Below are 18,614 nucleotides of genomic sequence, written 5' to 3' on the forward strand. Positions count from 1 at the left end.
CCTGCAACTGAGTGGGTTTGCTATACCATTTCATAGGGCATCTGGGTCAACCACCTGGATTGGGTCAGGAGTGACAAACACATCAGAGCGGGTAAGGATGGCAGATTTTCTCCCTTGAAGGATATTAGTTAACTAGCTGGGATTTTATGACAATCTGGTAGCTTTTAAAGTCTTCATTAATAATTCAAGGTGGTTTGTTCCAAAACTCATATTATCAACTGAATTTAATTTTCACAGCTATCGTGGTGGGATTTGAACTCTGGTGTTCTTGAGACTAAAAGGGTCCTTAAAAGATAGCAGGGCAGGTCAATAAGGTGATTGAAACTGTAGACAGGATGCTCACCTTTATTATCTGAGGGATCTAAGAGCAGGGAGGTTATGCTGCAACTGCATGCAATATTAGTTAGACTAAAACCGGAGTACTGCATTCTGTTCGGGTCACTACATTGTAGGAATGATGTAGTGGAGAGAAGAGGGTGCACAGAAGGATATTGTTGGAATGGGGAAGTTGCAGCTTTGAGGAAAGATTGGATAAGCTGGGATTGTTTTCTTTGGAACAGAGGAAGCTGAGGGGAGACTGAGTTATGTATCTGCAATTAGGAAGGGCCTAGATCCAGTGAGTAGGAAAGACTTATTTTCCTTTGTGGAGAGGTCAAACACCAGGGGATGTAGAATTAAAGTAATTGGTAGAAGGATGAATGAGACAAAGAGGATTTTTCTTTTCAGCCAGAGAAGGTGGGAGTTTGGAAATTCATTGCTTCAATGGGGGATATAGACATTTAAAAAGTACTCAGAGATCTGCAAGACTGTGGACAAAGAACTGGAAGGTGACACTGGTCTGAGCAGCTCTTTGTCAACAAGCATAGGTTCGGTGGGCCATCTGATCTCCTTCTGTGTCATAACTGTTCTATGAGTCAAAAAAAAAATTCTAATTCAGCCTGTGTGTAACTTATTCAATTCAGAATGTGTTTTGGTCAGGGGTGGGGATGGAGTTAAACCGCGAGGAGCCAGAGTTGGACTGTGAGCTTGGCCCCCTTAGGTTGGTTCGTTGTGTTAGGATAGTTAACAGGACACTTAGTAGCCAAAACCTTTCCCACCCTTCCAAAACAAAACCATCCCTCCCCCTGTCAACCAATTTTCCATTTCTAATTCAATTGGTATAACACAGCCCTGACATCATGGGGAGGTCCAAGTTAACATTTCTCCTTACAAATATGGGAAGGTGGAAGCAACAGTAAGATCAAGTGGTCTGTCTTCATCCAAATCTAGCTTGTAGAAACAAGGCAAAGTCAGTGATAAACTTGCAAGAGCAACTTGATGGAAGCAATTCTGATTAAGTATGTGCTTTTGTACTTTTCACGTGCCTACCTTAGAGGACTTAAAGGTATTTCTTGAACAGGATTACTACGTTCGAACATTAGCCCATATGCAGTCGCCCACACATCTGCAACCTAACAGGAGATGGCAAAATATTATTTAACTACTTTATTCTTTCACATCCCCTTCCTCTTCCCAATGGTGCTGCCACATTCTCGAACCCTTAACACTACTTCTTCTGTTATTGTCTCTTTAGCATTTCTTTTTGCACTACTGTACTTTGCACCACTCTGTTGATTTTGCACTCATTGCTGTATTTATTATTACCATGTACAGTTTACTCTGTGAGCATCACGTGAGCAAGGAATTTCATTGCACCCTGGTATATATGACAATAAACTAATCTGAAATCTTAACTAACTCGTTTGCAAAGCGAGATAACAACTCAAGCGGAAAATACAAAGTGTTAGAAATATTCAATTTAGTTTGTTTCGATGAGTTTAAACCACAAACTCGTAATTTATAAAACCAGTGCAAGATCTTTTTTCCTTAATCAGGTGGACAACACTTGCTCAAATACCATTACCATCTCCCCTCAGTTTAGGAATGAAGAGAGGTACTTGCATTAATATACTACTGTATCAGACTTCCCAGAATGTCAAAATGCTTCAAGTAAAACAAATGTCTTAAAGTAGAGTCACTGTTGCTATCGAGATGAATACATTAGTTATTTGTTTACAAATGAATAGCCAGGTTATTTATATAGGCCTAGCGATGCTGGTCGAGGACAGAATGTTGGCCAAGAAATTATTAACTACCTGGAAAGGTAATGGGGCAATGTAGTCCTTTCCATCCACGGTGTGCACATTTACACTGGATTTCTGTACTATGCATACACACTTCTCCCTCTTCTCTTGAGCTGAGGGAGAAAGAGTTTTAATTAGAGTTCATGAGTAAGTGCAGAGAGCAACACAAATTAGAAATGAAATTCACAAGTGCAGCCATCCTTTACCACAATAATGCTATTTGATAGTGCATTTCAGTCAAATACTTCTTGTGTGTGGTCTGACTGGTATGTGTTAAAACCCAACAACAGATCTGAGAGATTTCCAAGGAAATCTACCTATGTAGGGTTTGAATTTGCTGATTGTGAAATGCACAACATCCCTGGATCCTTGGACAGGGAGTCTAATTACCAAGATGAAAGCTTTGGAATATCCAAGCGACATAAATTACAGTCAAAAATTACTAAGATTACCAAAGAGATGGTCTGATTGGGGTCAGCATAAATATCAAGCATTTAATCTTAGGCTAACTGAAACCAAGCTGAAAGAATTGCAGATCCAGGTTAACCCTGCTGAGTTTTCAGTGCAGCAGAGTGTGAGATTATCTCAACAAGAGAGAAAATATATAGAAAGCCCCAAGGATGTATTTTCTGTTCACAATAACAGAAATAACAGAATTAGAGATATCTCTCTATTTCCTGGATAGGTTAGTGATCACAATCCATTACTAGTCCACAGATATCCTCCCACCCTGCTTCTGTATGGACTCTAATACATTCTCCCACTTTATCTTTGTTATATCTGTTCTGATATTGAAATCTTCCACACCGGTGCTTCTGAGACGTCTTCCTTTTTGCTTGTTGGTGGTTTCCCCTCCACCATAGTTGACAGGTTTCTCAACCGCATCTGCTCCATTTCCTGCACTTCTGCTCATACATTCTCTCTTCCCACTTATAGCAAGGATAGGGTTCCCCATGCTCTCATCTGCTACACACCAAGCTCCACATTCAACACATTATCCTCTATAATTTTCACCACCCAACAAGATGCCATCACTGCATGTCGTCTCTCCTCCCGCTCCCATCCTTCCAACATTCTGAAGGGACTGCTCCCTCTGCAACTCCTTGGTTCACTCACCCATATCTACCAATGGCCACTTCCCTTCTCATAATACACTCCCAAGCAATCACGAATGGGCAAGTGTTGCATCTCCCATCTCTTCCCTTCCCATCATCCAGGAGCCCAAACACTCATTTCAGGTGTAAAAGAGATGGACTTCTTCCAATTTATTTGTGTAACATTCAGCAGTTACAAACCAAGCCAGATAATGATGACCATTTTGCAAAACGCATCTGCAGGGGTAACACCAAATGCCCATCACTTTAATTCTATGCCCCTCTTCTCCCTAACCCCTCTGCCTTTGATCATTGATCTGGTTCCGATCAAGCCCAAAGTCACCTTGAGGAACAGCACCTCCCCTTCTGACTGGGCACGTTAAAGCCCTCAGAACACAGTACTGAATTCAACAATTTCAGATAATCAACCTTTCTGTTGGAACTGGCCAGTCCCAATGAAAGATCAGTTACTTTCTCTCTCTCCACTAATGGTACCTAACTTGCCGAATGTTTCCAGCATTCTCATTTATTTCTGATTTCCAGCAACTGCAGTACTTTGTATCTCACATTCCAGCATTTTCTTCCTCTCTCTCCTCCTTCTATTTACACCTCCTCCAAACACATCAGATGAACAAGTAGATGACTTGTTCCAGACTTGCGTCATTCAGTGTCTCCTGGTCTCCAAACTGTCATAGATTTTCCTTTTGTTCTCTCCATCCCCACACCCCCACCCCTTCTATGCAACTTGAAACTCTTTTCATTATCTGGATCCATCAAGGCTTGGTATGGCAACTGCTCTGCCCAAGACTGTAAGAAACTGCAGAGAGTTGTGGACACAGCTCAGCACATCACGAAAATCAGCCTCTCCCCCATGGACAGGCTTCTCACTGCCTCGGTAAAGCAGCCACATTATCAAAGACCCCACCCACATTGGACATTCTCTCTCCCCCTCCTCCTCCCATTGGGCAGAAGATGCAAAAGCCTGAAAGCACGTAGCACCAGGCTCAGGGACTGCTTCTATCCCACTGTTAGAAGACTATTGAATGGATCTCTTGTATGATAAGACAGACTCTTGACCTCACAATCTACCTCGCCATGGCCTTGCACCTTACTGTCTACCTGCACTGCACTTTCTCTGTAACTGTAACACTATATTCTGCATTCTGTTATTGCTTTCCCTATACTACTTCAAGGTACTTATGTTGTGAAATGATCTGTATGGATGGCATGCAAAACAAGGTTTTTCACTACCTCGGTACATGTGACAATAATAAACCAACTACCAGTTCCAGATTTTCCTAGTTCTGACGAAAGGTCATCGACTGGAAACACTAACTGCTTCTCTATCTCCACAGACACAGCCTGACCTGAGTACTCCCAGAATTTAGAGCAACAAACAAGAAGCTGAAGGAACTCAGCGGGTCAGGCAGCACCTGTGGAGGGAAATTGGACAGACAGCATTTCAGGTTGAGATCCTTCATCCGGACTGGACAGCCTCTTGTGTACTCTCAGAACTTTCTGGTTTTATTTCAGAATTAGAGACACTTTACTGCAACAGCAGAAATGGAATGCTTCAATGGCCTTAGCATTTTGAGTCTTCTTCTGGTGGTACATTGTTCTGGCTCCTGAAACGGTTCCTAGGAATGTTATAAGGAAATAATTTGATGCAGAGCCACATATTAGGGCAGGTGTATTAAAACCTCACAGCTAAACCTTAAGAAAAGGATGTAAGAAACAAGAAACAGAAACAGAAGTAGGACTAGGTTATTTGGCCCTCATACCAACTCTGTTGTTCAATGATTTATTCAGCACTCTGTTATTGCTTTACCTCAATACACTGTTGTAATGAATTAATCTGTATGAACAGTAGGCAAGACAAGTTTTTCACCGTACCTCGGTACATGTGACAACAATAAATCAACTTACCAATGATCATGGCTGATCTTTTACTTCAACGTACTTTCCTGCACTAACCCCATATCCCTCGTTTCCCTTAATATCTAAAATCTATTGACCTGTGCCTTGAATATACTCAGCAACTCAGCCTCCTCTTGCGTAGAAAATTCCAAAGCTTCACTAACCTCTAGATGAAGAAATTCCTTCTCAACTCTGTCCTGAATGGCCAACCCCATTTTGAGCTATGACCCCTGGTTCTAGACCTCACTCTCTTCTTAAAGGAGAGAGGAGAAGCAGAGAGAGATCACCAGTTTCTCAAGGATAATCAGGGAAATACAATAACTGTCACCATAGGATGCAACACACGTCTTGCGAGTTGATTTAGGAAACTCAAATTGTCAGAGCAGCCTGAACCCTGATGGTTCAGCGATATTTTTCCCATGGTACAGTATGTTTCTTGTCTCTTTCTTTCTGAATATTCAGGTTGCACATCAAATTACAACAGAAGATATGTAGAAGCAGGTTATAATGGAGGTTGGATATAGCAGAAAATGCAAGGCAGTCAGTTAAAATCAATTATTGTTGTGAACAGCTATTTATCACAGATATGAACATTATCTAATGAACTCCCAGTTCATCCAGCAAGTAAGAGGCCTGAAGAAAATTAACAACATAATTCTTTAATCTGTGAATTGAAATATAAAAATAAGCCCTTTTATCTACAATAATTTAAAGTGGGAATTTACCTTCTGTACATTCAGTCTTGTCCTGTGGTATGCTGAAGTCACACCAAAGTGCCTACAGTCAAGACAGAGAGAAATTTGTTGATTAACTGCTTATACATTTTATTTTCTGTTTTCTGGATCAATGATTCAAATACACTGGACCAGTTCAGAACACGTGCAGCCTACTGCAGTAATGCTAGTGGGGAGCATAAAACAATCTGCTGGAGGAACTCAGTGGGTCAGGCAGCATCTGAGGAGGGAAATGGACAGTCGACGTTTCAGGTCAAGACCCTTCATCTGGACTGCCAATGAATGCTCATGAGGAGATGGGAGGTGCAATAAAATGTTATCATCCAACTGTGATAGAGGAAGTGTTATAGATGCATGTGGGATAAGAAACTCTCACTATAGTACTAATGGCATCACACGGAGTCAGGGCAAAGTGGAATCTTCAGATGAAGTCATACAGTTATACAGCAAGGAAACAGGTCCTTTGGCCTAACTCGTCCATGCCGACCACAGTACCCACCAAGCTAGTCCCATTTGCCCCATTTCCCTCTACTCCCCTCCTATCCATGTCCTTATCCAAATTTTGACATGTCTTTCAAATGACACGCTGGTGAAAAACAGGTTCAGAACACAAGGACATAGTAAGAGGGTTTTGACTTGAAATGTCGACAATTCCATTCCCACCCCCCCCCCCCCCCCCCCCCCCCCACAGATGCTGCTTGACCTGCTGTTCCTCCAGCAGATTGCTTATTGCTTCAGATTCCAGCATCTGCAGTCTCTGGTGTCAACATAATAAGAACGGGAATGGAAGGAGGAATAGGCCATTGAGCCTGCTCCATAGAGTCATGGAGTCATACACCACAGAGGCCGGATTGTCAACTCACTGAGTATCTATCTGTGCTAATACCATTTTCTAGTACTCAACCTGTAGCTTTCAGTGCCATGGCACTTCAAGGGCTTACCTAAATATAAATGTTGTAAGAGCACCTGTCCCCACGCGCCCCTCAAGCAGTGATTTCTAGGTTTGAACCACCATCTGGGTGATAAAAGTCTTCTTCAAATTTCCTGTACGTTCCTGTTCCTTACTTTCAAACTATGCCTTCTGGTTATGCACAAAGCTGCTCAGGAGAAAAGTTTCTCACTAACCACTCTATCTATGCCTCTCATAATTTTGTACACCTCAACCAGGACGCTCTTCAGCCTTCTCCCCTCCAAAATAAAAACCCAATCCACCCAGTCTCTCCTCATAACTGGAACACTCCATCCCAGGCAACATCCTGGTGAATCTCCTCTGCACCCTCTCCAGTGCAATTATGTCCTTTTTATAGTGTGGTGACCTGAAGTGTACACAGTATTCTCTTGACTTCGTCCCCATTACAGACCTTACACTTCTGATGAAAGGTCATCAATCTGAAATGCTAACTCTGTTTCTCTTCACAGAAGCTGCCTAACCTCCAACACTCCCTGTTTATATTTCAGATTTTCAGCATCTGCAATATTTTGCTTCTGGGCAGACCTTCCCTTCCCTCCTCATTCTCTGAACATTACAATTTATTTCATTTCTGAATTTTTCATTCTGTTATGTGCCAAGTCGAAGGGGGAGTTTCTGATCCATCTTACTTTTTTGTTTGGAAGTAATGGGATTTCTTTCTCTCCTCCATGGGAAGCTGCACGCACTGCACAGCATGAATCGAAAGGTCAAATGCCTGTTTCTGTTCTCTGCAGAATAACTGATGAATGGGAACCATTCTAGGATAGATAATACCCAAAGCAAACTGTATGAATCATGCAGGAAAACTGGGACAACACTGAGTTACAGCCTGGTAAATGGCACCGCATATACTAGGCAATGACCACATCCAACAATATGGAGTCTAACTACCTCCCTTGTAGACTCAGACATTACCATTGCTGAATCATGCACAACAAACATCCCAAGGGTCACCACTGATCATAAAGTTCACAGTACCAACCACACAAGAACAGATCAGCATACTATGGCGAGTGAGTCATCTCCTGACTAGTCAAATTAATACAGCTTCAACACCTGAAAAAACACTACGTCCACACAAGGTAGCCCAATGCTTAGCACCCTATGAAACATTCAAACTTTAAATCTTCAATCCTTCTATTGGTACACCAAGGCTGTCATCTGAATCATCTATAAGGCGGAATACAGTAACTCATCACGTTTTCTTCAATAGCAACTCCCAAGCCCACACCCTCTATCAACGAGAGGGACAAGGGCAGCAGGTCCTTGGTAATACCACCACCTGCTGGTTTCCGTCCTAGTCACACATTGTTCTGACTTAAAAGTAAATCCTTTTCCTTCAGCATCACTGTCTCAAAATCCTGGAACTCCACATCCAATCCCATTATCCATCACCATAAGGACTGTGGAGGTTCAAGGTGCTTCACCATCACATTCTCAGAAATGCCCACAGACCATGAATGAATTATAAAGAAAGCTAAAACCAAGACACTGCTTCTAAGTGTGAAGAAGCTTCAAAGTTTAATCCATCCTAAACCACTGCCCTCACAGTTTAAAAAGAACATCTTAAGGATAACGAAAGAAACAGGATGTTTTCTTCTCAATCCCAGTCAGGCAAAGAGAACGTTTCTCAATCGTTTCAGAAGTACAAACAAACACAGTTACACATGAAAATGAAAAGTGACAGGAAAAAGGCCAATATGATCTACTCTGGGAGGGAACATATATTAAAAAGCACAGGTCTGTTCTGTGGGTTTACATAAAGTAAATATAAATCATCATCTAACCTGCAGGACTGGGCTGTCCACTGTGAACGCTTTATAAACTGAAGAGGCATGGGTTTTACTTCCTCGGCTCCAGATGACCATGTTTCCAGCCACATAAAGCTCTTCATCATAGTCCAGCTCTTCACCAACGTCACAACAGCCTTTTCTCAGGTGCCAGCTCTCCTGCAACATGACCAGTTACATCGATATTGATTATCGCACCAAACGGCAATCTGCCTTTGAAGTCCATGCTGTAACATTTCCAAGATGGCAATTCAATAAGGTTATTTGGTTGTACAGAGGTTTCCAATCCCACTTCAAAATATTTTTTAAGATTAAAATGAGAGTGCAGGAGTAAGTTAAAATTATATACATATGCATGGATACATCAATGAGGGTTTTTTTAATAATTTGAAAACTTTCTACTAATTTTTCTGATGATTTGGAGGATCTATCCAGTAATATACCAAGCCATAAGCACAGGGAGATACAAATGCATTATGAAAACAGAATAGGTGGGGTATTCAGTTGCTCTGAGACCCGTACCATAATAAAGATATATTAACCTTGGAGGAAGCAAAATATGGATTTATCAGAATGAAAAGCAAAAAACTGCAGATGACAGAAATCTGAAGTTCAAACTGAAAAAGCTGATGGCTTTTCATCAGAATCTTTCAGGTCGGTGATCTTTCTGATGAAAGGTCATCAACCTGAAATGTTAACTCTGTTTTTCACTCTCCACACATGTTGCTTGATTTGCTGAGTATTCCGAGTATTTTCTTCTTTTTGTTTAACCAGAATGGTATTTGGGTCTCCAATTACAAAGAGAGATCATCAAATAAGGGTTGAATTCTCTAGGATTAGGAAGTAAAGGAGTAATTTAATCAAACGTTTTAAAACAGTATGGATGAGATAGATGGAAAGTACTTCCACTCATTGTGGAATCCAAGGCTAAGGAAGTCATTCCCTGGTGGGAAGCGAGGGAATCTGTAGGGTTATGGAAACCAGGGCTTTCAAAAGGGAATTGAACAGGCATTTGAGAGAAAATAATTTACAGGGCTCGAAGGTTAAGGCTGAGGAATGGGACGGATGAGATTGGTCTTCAAAGAGCAGGAACAGGACCAATGGGTTGAATGGTCTCTTCTGTGTCGTAAAAGCTCTGTGATTCATAGTTACCAATAGTGATTTTAGCTTCTTATCGCAGATTATGTAATTAATTGAATTTAAATTACCCATCTGTTGTAATCATCACTCCAGGTATCTGGATTAACTTCACCTTTATGCCCCTTTAAACATTTTCAAAAATAATCCTTACAATACACAGGAGTAGACGTCTTGCTTTAATTTAAGGCCAACTCATGATTTTTAATAAAGCTTCCAATCCTGTACCTTTTGTTTCTCATGGATTGTAACCTCCCTCAGTGATCCCACCAATCCTGCGTCACCATCAGAGGACCACAGTTCTGACGCAGGCTGCAGCTGCCGAAGCTGAAGATTTGTGGCATTAGGGTGGCGCCTGCAGTGGTCACGGCCAAAAGGAACAAACTCCTGCATTTCCCCTGCTGCGATCATCGTTACCCTCTCTTCATAGACGTTCGACATGGGTTCCAGATATCAGCATTATTTCTGATAGGAGAAAAGCAGTGATTTACAAATTCAAAGTATGCCCTCTGTCAAACTGGCTCAAGTGGTCACACATTTGCTACAGGGCCAGACCCTGATCAAACCATCTAGCACAAAAGCAACACACAGTGAATGCTACAAATCTGAAATTAGAAAAAGTAAAATCAGGAGACAGAGCACTTATGAGAAGGGAGTAAGAGTTAACAAACTAGATCTCTCACCCTACTGTTCACTGGCTTTTCTTGGTAGATCCACATTCAACAAACTTTCATGCACCTTGCCAAATTGCCAACAGAGATCAGCAGCCCATCTCACTGACCTCATCAGCACACACGGAAAGTTATATGACTGGCCCTCAGGCCCTCAAAAACAAAATTTTGTTTGCAAGAGACAAGGTTGAAAGGTGCATGGGTGGCTGGAAGCCCTCCCATGCAAAGCACAGGTAAATACCAGCATTATTTTCCTTTGGTAATTTCAGATAAAGAAAATAGTTCTCCCACCTATGTCTACTCTAGACTGACCTTCTTTCTCTTCTCATATTACTACCTTGTCCTCTTGTACTATCTTCACTCCTGTTATTTGATCACTCCAACTGGGTATTACATTATCATTGGTATTGGTATTGGTTTATTGTTGTCACTTGTTCTGAGGTACAGTGAAAAACTTGTCTTGCATACCGACCATACAGGTCAATTCATTACACAGTGCAGTTACATTAGAGTTAGTACAGAGTGCATTGATGTAGTACAGGTAAAAACAATAACAGTACAGAGTAAAGTGTCACAGCTACAGAGAAAGTGCAGTGCAGTAAGGTGCAAGGTCACAACAAGGCAGATCATGAGGTCAGAGTCTGTCTCATCGTATGAGGGAACCCTACAATTGGATCACAGCTTAATTGTTCAGTTAAGCACCAGTAATGGAAACAAGGCATCATTGACGACACCAAGTACTTTGCTTTAAGTTACTACTAGTGGGCAGGGGTTTAAGGCGAGAGGAGGAAGTTGAAAGGAGACTTGCGAGGTTAGTTTTTTTATGCAGAGAATGGTAAGTAGCTGGAACACGCTGCTAGAGGAGGCGGTAGAAGCAGATGCAATAACAATATTTAAAAGGCATCTAGACAAGACACATGAACAGGTAGGGAACGTAGGAACACGGAGCTTGTGCAAGCAGATGGGATTAGTTTAGATTGGCATCATGGTTGACGCAGACGTGGTGGGCCGAAGGGCTTATTCCTGTGCTGTACTGTTCTACTGCATTTACTATTGCTCACAGGTCACTCCCAGGTTAGGAATGTCTGATTTATGGACACCCCCACATCTGTATGAGCTCCCATAATACTATTAAATTCAAATACCTGATGTATGTACATACGTTCGCTCCTACGAACGGCAGAACTAGTTTCCTCTCTCTCTCTCCACTTCTAGTAATTTTTCTTTCTTATCACTCTTATGTACTTTTTATGCCATTTATTACAATAAGATGATAAATCATATAGAGATTTTTGTGTATTTTCCAGCTTATGGACAAAATCAACTTATGGACGTCTGTAAAAATGGAACCCGTTCATTACCTGGAGACTGCCTGTACTTAGATATCCAACCAGTACAATTTAATTCATTCACTGGTTAAAAAAATAACAATTTACTGGATATGGAACTGGAACTTCTCAGACCAGTCAAAAAATTAAGGTTACAGTCCTCAGAGTGAACACCATCAGTTGGGGGCAAACACTGATATGTAAGATAGTTTCCGGTTGTCAGTTTTTTTTCAGCAAATTAGCTGTGAATCTCTTGCAGTAAGCTGCTCTGATGATATCTTTGTGACGTATCATTCTGTAGTTACATCCAGTTTCACTGGTTACACAGCGTATTGCCATTTTACTGCAAGCTACATCTTTTACATCACACAACTTGAATTTATCAGCTGCCAAGAGTACAGAGTATTGCTTATTTATTCATCCACAAAGTGACTCATTAGTTCCTTCTAGCGAATGTATTGTCAAGAGTCCTGGAGTAGGTTGGAAACCATAAACTAACACTGTGCTTTTATAATCTGGGGCTGACAACACAATGAAGATAGGGAAGGGCAGGTACCAGTGAAAGGTTACATACAGACAGGCTGGGAGGATGAAGAGTTGGCAGGGATTAATGAAGGGATGGATGAGGCTGGAATGGGTTTGTCAATGTAACTGTTGAATGACAGAAATAGCACAATGATGATGAAGCAGAGGGTTGATGCAGACAGTGATAAAGCTGATGAGGTCAGATAGCAGGGTTAAGGTGACAAGGAGTAAAGGTGGAAGGTTTGATGAAGTGAAATAGTGTGTGCCGGTGGAGGCTGTGATGGGAGAGTGAGCGGACTGTCGTGGGATCTGCTGATGAGCTATGACAGGTGTTGATGGAGAGGGTTGATAGGAAGGTGTTGGTGGGGTTGGGGTGTTTGTTGGGGGTGGGGAGAGACTGGAGGGGGCTGGGGGTGCAGTCAGAGCCGGTGGGAGCAGGGGCAGTTTATGGAGAAGGATAGTCTCGGGTGGTTGGGGCGTGGGGTGATCATGGGCAACGGAAGAGGGAGAGTCTGGGAGGGGAAGATGTTGGCGAGTGGGGGGGGAGATTTGAGGTGGGAGGGGATTTGGGGTGAGATTTTAGAGGGAGAGGGGAAGATTTGGGGGAGGGGAGATTTTGGGGGGAGGGGAGATTTTGGGGGGTGGGGGACATTTGAGGGGAGGAGAAGATTTTGGGGGAGGGGGGTTTTGGGGGTAGGGGAGATTTGAGGGGAGGGGAAGATTTTGGGGGAGGAGGGGTTATTGGGGTGGGGGAGATTTGGGGAGGGGGTTTTGGGGGAGATTTGGGGAGGGGGTTTTGGGGGGTGGGGGAGATTTGGGGAGGGGGTTTTGGGGGGTGGGGGAGATTTGGGGAGGGGGTTTTGGGGGTGGGGGAGATTTGGGGAGGGGGTTTTGGGCGGAGAGGGAGATTTGGGGGAGGGGAAGATTTTGGGGGGAGGAGGGGTTTTGGGGAGAGGGGAAGATTTTGGGGGGGGAGGAGGGGTTTTGGGCGGAGGGGGATATTTGGGGACGGAGGACATTTTGGGGGGAGATTTGGGGGGGGGAAGAGGGGAGATTTTTTTTGGGGGGGGGTGTTGGGTCGGAGCTGCTCCCCGGGAGACCCGACCCTCGTTCTCCGTTGAGCTAAAAGCCGCTGAGACCAACCTGTTAAAACAACAAGTGAAACTTCCACAGCCGTCTCCCTCTCCCTCTCCCCCTCTCTGTCCCTCTCTCCCGCCGCCCGAAACCCGCGGGAATTTTTCCGCCAAAAGGAAAATTTCACTGAAGGTCCGGATCACAGGCTCGGATGGGCGCCGCCATCTTGGACTCTCCCCCCACCCCGCTCTGTCACCGCGCACGCGCATTCAGGTCCCGCCACCGGGAGCGGGGCGGAGAGAGCGCCCCCACCCTGCCGGAGGAGGTTGTTTCTACCACCATAGTTGGAGAGTCAGTGGGTGGATGCCTCTGTTAGTGTTTGATCCGGGGTGCATCGCTCTCTCTCTCTCTCTTTCTACCCCCCCCCCCCCCCGCCAGCTGAATTGAGGGTTTGATGATTTGCAAGGATAGCGTGCTACAAACATAGAAAATAGTTAATGAAGCCAGCTTTTAACATCAATCTGCACAGTCATTATCCACTTCCAACACCTCCAATATAACAATACTTCCCCCAAGTGCATCTTCCCCTCTTACCTTTCAGCGTTCCAAAGGAACCGTTCCCTCCTGGCCACACACCACTGACATCCACACCCCTCCGCACCCCCACGGTGTTTTTATTTCAGACTGTGAAAGTAGTAACAAGCATCCTTTCTCCTCTTCCCACCAAACATGGCTCAAAGCACCCCTTCCTGGTAAAGCAATGCTTTACTTACACTTATTTCAATTTAATGTACTGCATTCAGTGCTCAGAATATGGTCTCTTCTACATCTGAGAGGCAAAACACAGAGTGAGTGGGCGACCTCCATTTAGTCCCAAGGATGACCCCTGAGCTTCCAATCAATGAAAATCAAAAAAACTGCAGATGCTGGAAATCTGAAATAAAAACAGAAGGTCAGGTAACACTCAGAAGGTCAGGTAACATCTGTGGAAAGAGTAATAGTTAATGTCTAGACCCTTCAGGACTGGGAAAGAGAGAATACATAAGTTTCTCTTTCCACAGATGCTGCCCGACTTCATGAGTGTCTCCCAACGTTTTCTGGAGCAACACACAAAGCGCTGGAGGAACTCAGCAGGTCAGGCAGCATCTATGGAGTGAAATGGACAGTCGACCTTTCGGGTCAAGACTGTCCATTTCCTACCATACATGCTGCCTGACCAGCTGAGTTCCTCCAGTGCTTTGTGTGTTGCTCCACGTTCCAGCGTTTGAAGTCTAAACAGAGACACAAGAAATTCTGCAGATGCTGGAATCTGGAGCAATACACAAAAAGTGCTGGAGGAACTCAGCAGAAGCCAGAATAAGAAAGTGGGGAGAGGGCTCCCCCCACCTCTGGCTTCTGCCCTCTTCCTTTCCAGTCCTGATGTAGGGTCTCGGCCTGAAACGTCGACTGTTTATTTCCCTCCAGAGATGCTGCCTGACCTGCTGAGTTCCTCCAGCACTTTTTATGTATAGCATCTGCAGTCTCTTGTGTCTCCATTAAAGCGTTTTCTGATTTTATTTCTGAGCTTCCATTATTGTTCCATTAATTCTCCATCTCTCTCCTGGTCTGATGTCTCTGTTCTGGGTTCATACACTGCTTCAATAAAGTTCAACCTAAGCTTAAGGAACAGCACCTCATCGTTCAATGACCATTATGCAGTCTTTAGGCTCAACAGTTTCAAGTAATCAGTTCCAGCATTTTCTGCCTCTTTCAAGTTCTGATGAGAGTGAATGGACTAGATCGCCAATCCTACTGTTCTGATGAGAGATCATTGACCTGAAATGTTAATTCCTGCTCCATGATTCAGCCTGATAATAGAAGGTTACTTTATGGGTTATTTGGCTCATTATATCCATGTCGGACAGTACCCAAGGATTGAATGTGGATCCCTGGAGCTGTGATGCAGCAGTGCTAACAGCTGCTCCACTGTACTGCCCCAAAGTAGATCTGGCAACTTTGGATCATCATTGCATTAGTTCTTGGGGTTTACCTCAGGGGCCAACTCCATGACCTTCTCCAGTGTATCTCCCAGCGGTGCTATGAAATTTCACACAAGTGAGAAACAAACCGAGGGACTCCAGGCAGCTGCTGTGATCCCTGTTGTTGGAAAGGTTGTTGTCTATGGACCTTAAAGCGAAGTCCAACCAAATTTAACTTTGATTGAATTGATATGAAGTCCATTACTGGCAGTAACATCTCCAAGAAAATTAGCTTCTTGCCACACATATTCAACCAATGAATGGAGGCTTCCAGGTGACCTTGAATGATATATTGAAGCATCTTTTCAAAGCTATCTGTTACAAATAAAAACAGAAAATGCTGGAAAAAATCAGCAAGTCAGACAGCATCTGTAGAATGAGAAACTGTTAACGTTTTGGGTGTGCAACCCTTTGTCAAAGCTATTTCTCTTTCCACAGATGCTGCCTGACCTGCTGAGTGTTCCCAGCATTTTGTTTTTGTTTTTATTTCTGCAGATTTTTGGATTTTCGTTTTCTGCCTGTTACAAATTTGTTATGACCTCAATGGCTCAGGTATGTTCTGTTGGTCACAAAGCTGATTGGGAATGGCTTACAGGGGCAATCACCACAGTACCTGTGAAACATTATCAGGGAGTGTAATTGTTTATCAAGACTCCAATGTCTAAGTCCAATACAGACACTGAGAGTCATCAAGACTTTACACCTTACAGACGTGGAGCAGAACCTTCATTACTGATAATCCTCTCAGGAGGGAGATAAGTCTAGAAGTTGACCTTCACCCAAAATGCTGAGCTGTGGGATCATTGCCTGATTCAGCGATGACCATTTTGTAACTGCTGACTGCAGCTGTGCCTGAGACCCAAGGTTTGGGAGCTACTTAGGCTGCTTTCAGGTACGACAGAGCATCCAAGACACACTATAGTGTCCAGAGCTAGCGCTGGGCTTGAGGGGTCAGAGATGAGAGGGGCTGAGTGGTTGAGGGTCTGGTTTGGATCTGGGAGTGGTGGGGAGGTGGTGTAGAGTATTTGCTGGGGGGCGGCGGTAGTGTGGAACTACTAGAAATCAACGCTTTGTGGGGGAGTGAAGGGCAGATTAGGGTTCCCAAGAAGGAAATTGGGGAGTCCAAGGAATTGAGGGAGGGTGGGAACTTGGAGGATCAAAAGGAGTCCAGGATCAGAGAGCCATGTGGTCAGAGTGTTCGGGGGATTCTATGAGTCAGGGAGTTGGGTTATCAGATCAGAGAGACGGAGAAGTCGGGGGTCATGTGTTTAAGTAGTTGGGGAGTTAGGGGGAATCGGGGAATTCAGGCATTTGGGAAGTCTGAGACACAAGAGATTCTGCAGATGATGGCAGTCTGGAGTGACACACACAAAATGCTGGAGGAACTCAGCAGGTCAGGCAGCATCAATGGAGGGAAATGGACAGTCAACGTTTCGGGTCGAGACCCTTCGTCAGGACTGCAAAGGAAGAGGGCAGAAGCCAGAATAAGAAGGTCAGGGGAGGGGGAGGAGCACAGGCTGGCAGGTGATGGGTGAGTCTGGGTGAGAGGGGGAAGGTGGGTGGGTGGGGGAGGGGGGATGAAAGGGGATGATGTAAGAAGCTGAGAGGTGATGGGTGGAAGAGGCAAAGGGCTGAAGAAGAAGGAATTCAGTAGGAGAGGACAGTAGACCATGGAGTAAAGGGAAGGAGATGGGGATTAGATGGGCAGGTCATAAGGGTGAGGGAGGGGAAAGAGTAGGGGTGAGGGGACCACAGGAATGAGGGAAGGCAAGGGGGAGGGGAAATAGGGGAGGGTTACTGGAGTGAAATCAATGTTGCAGCCATCAGGTTGGGAAGTCTGGGTGATTAGGGAGAGACTGAGGTGTCGGGGGTCCCGAAGTCTGTGTGATGGAGGGGTCAGGGGTCAGGCGATTAAGGGTCAGGACGATTGAGGAGGGGTGAGTGAGGGGTTGGGAATATCTGCTGATCACTCTAAATCCTCAACCCCTCCCCCCAGTCTCCATGACACCGAATGTCCCCGACCCCCTGAGTCTGTGTGACGAAGAGGTCTGGGGGGCAGGGAGATTCGGCGCCATGGAGATTGGGGGGGAATGGTGGGCATGATGAGGATGAGGGGAGGTCAGCGAAGGAAGGAGAGTAAAATAAAAGGTACAGGAAATGCAGGTTTTCTGAACAGAAGATTGGCCAAGAGGAAATACAAGTGGCAGATGCAGAATTGTTATCTGAAGCTAGAGAAGGAAAATGTTGGAGATTTAAAATGAAGAAAGAAAATGCTGGAACTGTTTACTTGAAACTGTTGATCCTAAAGACTGCATAATGATCACTGAATGATGAGGTGCTGTTCCCTAAGCTTAGGTTGAACTTTATTGAAGCAGTGTATGAACCCAGAACAGAGACATCAGACCAGGAGAGAGATGGAGAATTAATGGAACAATAATGGAAGCCCAGAAATAAAATCAGAAAATGTTTTAATGGAGACACAAGAGACCACAGATGCTATACATAAGAAGTGCTGGAGGAACTCAGCAGGTCAGGCAGCATCTATGGAGGGAAATAAACAGTCGACGTTTCAGGCCGAGACTCTTCATCAGGACTGGAAAGGAAGAGGGCAGAAGCCAGAGGTGGATCAGTAGGTTTGTGAGTGCAGTGGGTCAGGGACGGTAAGGATTTGGGATGATTGTGTTGTTGAAGTGATCGGGGAAGATGTGGTCAAACCAGGCCTGCATCCAGAGTGCATTTAACACAAAATAAACCAACATTAAAGGGGTCAGGCAGCTGGACTGCAAAGTTATTCTGTGATCTTCATAAAAAACAGTCCTAGCAATGCTGGGATCAGGGTAATTATTATGGGGGTGGGGTGGGGAGACAGGGATTGGGACAACAGGGCAGTCAGGGCGAGCAGAGGTTCGAAGGGTTGGGACTGCAGGAATTGAGATAGTAAGTGGGTTGGGGGCGGGTCGGTCAGGATGATCGGGAAGTTAGGGAGTCAGGGAGTTGAGGAGGTCAGGGAGTCAGATGATTGCGGGGCGAGCGGTGGGAGGTGGTGGGGAACGAGGGTGGGCTCAGAGTGATCCAGAGGTCCAGGAGTTTGGGGAGGTCAAGGATCTGGGCAAAGTCCTAAAGAAGGGTCCTGACCTGAAATGTTGACCGTCTGCTTTTCTCCACGGATGCTGCCTGGCCTGCTGAGTTCCTCCAGCATCATAGTGTTTTTCATCAAGGTTCAGGGGTGGGGG

At 44.4% G+C, this 18,614-nt stretch overlaps 1 protein-coding gene across 2 annotated transcripts in view; it reads right to left on the reverse strand.

Moving 5' to 3' along the window:
* Positions 1 to 13,609, reverse strand: part of anapc1 (anaphase promoting complex subunit 1) — a 167,657-nt gene extending 154,048 nt beyond the window's left edge. The window contains exons 1-6 of one of the 2 annotated variants that reach the window (XM_052025123.1): positions 13,433 to 13,609; positions 9,994 to 10,230; positions 8,626 to 8,787; positions 5,860 to 5,911; positions 2,136 to 2,236; positions 1,369 to 1,451 (exon numbers count right to left, since the gene is read on the reverse strand). In XM_052025123.1, coding sequence (XP_051881083.1) covers positions 1,369 to 1,451; positions 2,136 to 2,236; positions 5,860 to 5,911; positions 8,626 to 8,787; positions 9,994 to 10,206 — 611 coding nt within the window. In that variant the 5' untranslated portion in view covers positions 10,207 to 10,230; positions 13,433 to 13,609. The remainder of the gene's footprint in view (positions 1 to 1,368; positions 1,452 to 2,135; positions 2,237 to 5,859; positions 5,912 to 8,625; positions 8,788 to 9,993; positions 10,231 to 13,432) is intronic. The other variant, XM_052025124.1, reaches the window with a different exon arrangement.
* Between the last annotated feature and the right edge of the window lie 5,005 nt (positions 13,610 to 18,614).

The sequence above is a fragment of the Pristis pectinata genome, chromosome 10 (assembly GCF_009764475.1).
Source record: "Pristis pectinata isolate sPriPec2 chromosome 10, sPriPec2.1.pri, whole genome shotgun sequence".
NCBI classification, from domain to species: Eukaryota; Metazoa; Chordata; class Chondrichthyes; order Rhinopristiformes; family Pristidae; genus Pristis; species Pristis pectinata.